The sequence below is a fragment of the Haliaeetus leucocephalus genome, unplaced genomic scaffold, assembly GCF_000737465.1.
Source record: "Haliaeetus leucocephalus isolate CR32 unplaced genomic scaffold, Haliaeetus_leucocephalus-4.0 Scaffold406, whole genome shotgun sequence".
Taxonomy (NCBI): domain Eukaryota; kingdom Metazoa; phylum Chordata; class Aves; order Accipitriformes; family Accipitridae; genus Haliaeetus; species Haliaeetus leucocephalus.
The window spans coordinates 1,733,133-1,738,132 of NW_010972842.1; the positions used below are offsets into that span (position 1 = coordinate 1,733,133).

At 40.8% G+C, this 5,000-nt stretch overlaps 1 protein-coding gene across 15 annotated transcripts in view; it reads right to left on the reverse strand.

Annotated features, from left to right (window-relative positions):
- Nucleotides 1-5,000, reverse strand: part of FOXP2 (forkhead box P2) — a 192,548-nt gene that overhangs the window by 39,150 nt on the left and 148,398 nt on the right. For all 15 annotated transcript variants that reach the window (XM_010574012.1, XM_010574011.1, XM_010574010.1 and 12 more), the window contains one exon: nucleotides 2,053-2,140. In XM_010574012.1, coding sequence (XP_010572314.1) covers nucleotides 2,053-2,140 — 88 coding nt within the window. The remainder of the gene's footprint in view (nucleotides 1-2,052; nucleotides 2,141-5,000) is intronic.

Sequence of the window (5,000 nt, forward strand, 5' to 3'; positions counted from 1 at the left end):
TGTGAAGGGGTGAAGGGTCCTCAAAGCACAGTGCCTGCCAGGATTGTCTACACACTTCATCCTTTCCCACTGAGGTCCAGTTAGTGCCCCCTGCAATCTGCCATCATCAATCTAATTCAATAGAGTGACAGGGCCCAGGCAGTGTGAAACGCTGAACTCTGCCACCGAGTCGGCATCGACACTGCACTGGGTCTCATTACAACTGATGGACCTTACTTCACTAGCAGTCAGACAAAGCAAAAAATGGCATAATTGGTCACACTGCAAGCTAAATCTTCACTTGGACTGTTACATTACAGCCTAGCCTTTGTAAATGGTAAACAGTTCGTAAGCAGCCCTTAAACTGCCTTTAGAAAACATCAAGTTACTGGAACCTGTACTTTTTCCTAACTGATACCATTTTCTGATCATATGCTACGTAAATATTTGTAGTTTCAGACTCAAACAAATTACCAAATTTAAAAAAAAAAAAAAGAAAGAGGAGGAAGTGTTTGAAATATGTAGCTTGTTGATAAAAATACCAGAACTTTCTATCTTACAACATGAAAAGAATAATTTTTTTTCAAAAGCTAGGTTGCAAGAAGAAATGCTCAGAATTGTATTCTAGTGATACGGCTTTTGATATCTACAACACGGTTACAACATTCACTGCAACAAGAATCACTTGGTGTTTAATGCTGCCATTTTCCGGAGAGTTCTGTAATACCTTCTTGTGTGAATTCAGCTCAAGAGTTACACCTGTAGACTGAGACTGGACTAAGGAAAACAACTTGTAAGTAATTTTAAGAAGAGGAAACTACCTGTATTACTGCAGATATTTTGGGTATGCTGGATATAATTTGGTCAGTGTATCATTAATTTAAGAACATCTGAGGCAGGGGGTGGCAAAAACGTTTCTTCTTAGGCTTCATATTATGTGTGTGACACTTTAGAGATATGCTATTTGCCATGACGTAAATTCCTAACAAATTAAGCTAACGCTATCCTGTAAATCTTCTGAAAGAAACTGCAGCTTTGCCTGGGTTTATAAAGCTTTCATTTGAACGGAAATGACATTACTGTACACTCCTCTCATTGCTTTGGGTTTCCAGTATTAAAATACAAAAGACCCAAACAGTTTGCCTTGGCTGAAAGAAGAACAAGTATTCTTACATGCATGAGAACAGTGAGACAATACGCTAAAAGGTGAGAAAGCTGAACGGTATTTATCCTTCTTTCTCCACACAGGGCAACAAACGGGGAGAAAAAATCTCAGGCCCTTGCTGCATCCCTTGAGCTCCTCTGAACGGTCCCAAGAGGGGACGGGACTCTTGAGAAATGCCCTCCTACGACTCCGGTACAGGCGGGAGGGGACGGTGCGGTGTAAGTGTCCGGCACGGTCATTTTGGGCTGCCGAGGTCTGTGCCCAGCCTCGGTAGCCCGGTAAGTGTAGTCTCAATACTGGGAGACCCCAGGGGTACTCGGCACTTCTTGCGTAAGCTGGAGGGAGCATTCACATCCAGGGAGTGACCTCTAATGGTTACAGCCTGAAAGGGGCACCCGAGTCCTGCGGTCCCAGCCACAGGACCCCCCGGGGACCTCCCTGGGTGGGTCTGACACTGCACCTTCTGCTCGCAGAAAAATGCCCACCATCAGGCTGGGAGTCATTTCGGCCAGAGATACCCTCTGCTACTCCTTTGTCCTGCAGAATGGCACGGACAAGCATCGGGTCAGAAGGGGAAGAAGGAAGAGGGGTCCTGACCCAACATTTCAAGAACTGAAGACGGCTTGGAACCAGTCTCTGCTCCAGGGACTGCATTTTTCATTCGTGATGAATGGAATTAGGGTCTTAGTTCAAGCAAAATACTGTAGACAATGCTGATGTTAGATAATTATTGCATAATTTATAATGTGAAAAGTCTTTAAGTAAAAAAACCCCACTTGTTCATGAATATCAACAAACTTCATGCAAGAAACATATGGCTTTAAGCTAGAGTCACTAAGGCAAATGTTTTCAATTTAGTTTAGGTTAATAGCAAATGCGTGATAGGATAACACATCCATGTAACAAACCTGTATTTCTAACTGCTGAACCACTTGCATTTGCACCCGACACTGAGCAGTGCTTCTGTCATCCAATGCATGTTCATTGTTAAGGTGCCTAGAGAAGAAAGAGAACACTAGTAAGACAGTGTTAAGATGAGGACAATTTCTTTATGAGTCCACTTTTCTCTCCTGTGCATATGGCTTCCATTAGTTTCAATGGGAGTTATGCAAAAAGACCTGGTCAGAGCATGCCTTACATACAACAGTACAAAATAATAAAACCGATTATTTCATTTAGTTCTACAAACTTTCTCAGTGATGAACGCCAGCTACCCAGTTCCTATCTCCCAGGTCACATATGCCATCTAAAGGCCAATGTAACTAGTTATCAGTATTTGGTAGAGCGACTGAACTGATTTCCACTCCCTGTTGCTGGTGCAGATGAACAGAGAATCACCTTACAAATGATTCTTCAAAAGATATAATTGCTTTGATGCTGCTTGAACTACTGTGAATTAATGTAGACTTTGTTAAGATTTCTCTACCTGCTCTTTCATCATTAAGCAAAACCAACAGAACATCCGTTCTCCCTTCCCCAAAACAGAGCTGTAAGGGAACATCCCTGAGTTTCACTGCAGTTCCCAGAAGCAGCCTCTGAAGATGATGGCAGTGATCAGGCTCCCTGGTCCGAGGAAGAGTGTGCAAGGTAAAGGCAGGGGAAGGAACAGCTACACACCTTACACACACAGCAAGTCTCCCGGGAGGGATTCAGGCTACAGGTGCCAGTTTAGCAAAACAAAACCACACTCTGCAACAGGGAAGGAGGACCTCAGTGGGCGGCTGTCCGTAACTAAAGTACAGCCCAGACCCAAGCGGCTGTCCCCCGTACGTTTCAATAGAGTACAACTTTACAAAGCTCGTTTAATACTGTTTTTTGAAGGACAGTGGTTTCAGTTTATTCTCTCTCTTCCAGGATCAAAGAAGTCCCTTTTGGAGCTTTAATAGTGGGTTTGCTGCTCCACTGAGAAGAAAACATAAGGATCAGGCTAAAGAAGAAATGGGAGCAAAGGAGTTTTGCCTTTGTGGATTTAGTGGCTGTTTCCACTGTAGGCACGAGGGGTAAGCTTTGCAGGAACTACAGTCACAGACAGTCTCACAGTTACAGGAACTAAGTTATCTATACCACGAAGGAAATATAGCTTCTCCTTTTACTTTTTTAGCAGAATTAATCAGAGAACTATGTAGTTATTTGATTGTTAGTCTATGGGGAAAAATGTGTTCATCAAAAACAGTGGAGAAATAGAGAGGACCGCATCTCACTTTTACTGAAATTTGTCTCTTTTTATTTAAATCATGACTTCACAGTTTTAGGACGCAATGATGGGGTTTGCAGGTGAGTAAAATACAACAGATTCTGCTATCCTTGCAAGAGGCATGGCTGGGGAAGAGGTATAAGTAATTATGAAAGATTTTGTTCATTCTTCTAATATAAAATTGTTTAAGAGTATACTTGTAACTTGCTTGGTAGTTTACACTAAGTTCAGGCATCACCCAGGACACCACATTTCCTTTATGTGAGTCATAACACCTAAAATTTATTTATTTTCAAAGGAACTGACTTCATTCTCCCCATTGGTGCAAAAATGCACTATCAGTTTAAAACCTAGGTAACTGCTCAGAACGTAACATTCACTTCTTTCTGAAATTTAGATTCAAAAGAATTTTACTCCCTCAATTACATAGGCATGACAGCGGGTGGTCTGTTAATGTAATGGTTTAATGTTTTCAGTTAATTGGGTACAAAATTGCCAGAAAAAGGACTGGAGACAGATTTCACCTTTGCATCATCACTGCTATCACCAGTACACCCCACTGTATTTCCACATGTGTGCATGCTCACCTACGTATGCACATGGTTGTGACCTGTATAACACGCAACAGTAAGCAACGGCATAGGTATAAAAGATCTCCTGGCCCGAGTTTGAGGTTACTGCTTACTCATGATTATTTATTAAACACCATATGTTTGCATAACACCTTACAAAATAGATACAGACACAGTCCTTGCCCTGAGGAACTTTAAATGTAACAGCCGTATGCAGTGTGGGAGAAGAAAGTCCAGCATAATGTAATTTTGCTGTGATTACACAGTAACTTGGGAGACTGTGGCACGTTTCTTGAGAGTTAACACAGTAATCTTCGGAAACTCATGAGATATACACATCTCTTCTGCCATACTTTCACGTCATGTGGTTACTTGTGCTGTGCATTTTGGAGAAAAGCTATTTTATGGGAACATTAAGAGTGTAAAAATTGTTTTAAGAATTATTTTTTCTGATCTTTTTTGCCTGTGAAGTAGGCTTGCTTTATTTATCATGCATGTACAGGCAACGTAGTGAAAGAAAAACTAGGTCTAATGCATTTTTAAAAACCTCTAAAATAACTTTTCTCTGTATAAAGTTGCTGCAGTTTTAGGGTCCAATATGCTGCAATCTGCCAAGACAGACATACATTCTTTCCTCCAGAAGGCTGGGAATCATTCCAAAGGGGTTTTTTTGGTTTCTTGTCACGCCTTTTAAGTTATGTACAAGTTGTGCTGGTCAATTTTCAGACTTCATCGGCATATTCCTAATCTTTTATCTTGTCTGCATCCTTTACTAATCCCATGTTAACCTGATTTATAATTGAGAAAACCAGATTTTTTTTTAAGGGGAGAAAATATCATAGAGGACTGGAAAATGTTCCTGAAGAGCTGAGTTATTGGTTTGAAAGTGTAAAGTAGACTGTGCAATACACATGCAGCTTATTTCATTATTTTGCTGTTTATTCCATTGTTGAAGAAACAGGATTTTCTCCTGATTAAATTTGCAACATATTAGGAAGTCAGTAGGCAAATTATGAACTACACGTAGCATTATAAAGCAGACTAGAATGAATGTATTATTGACAACTGAACAATATAAACGGTACAGCAT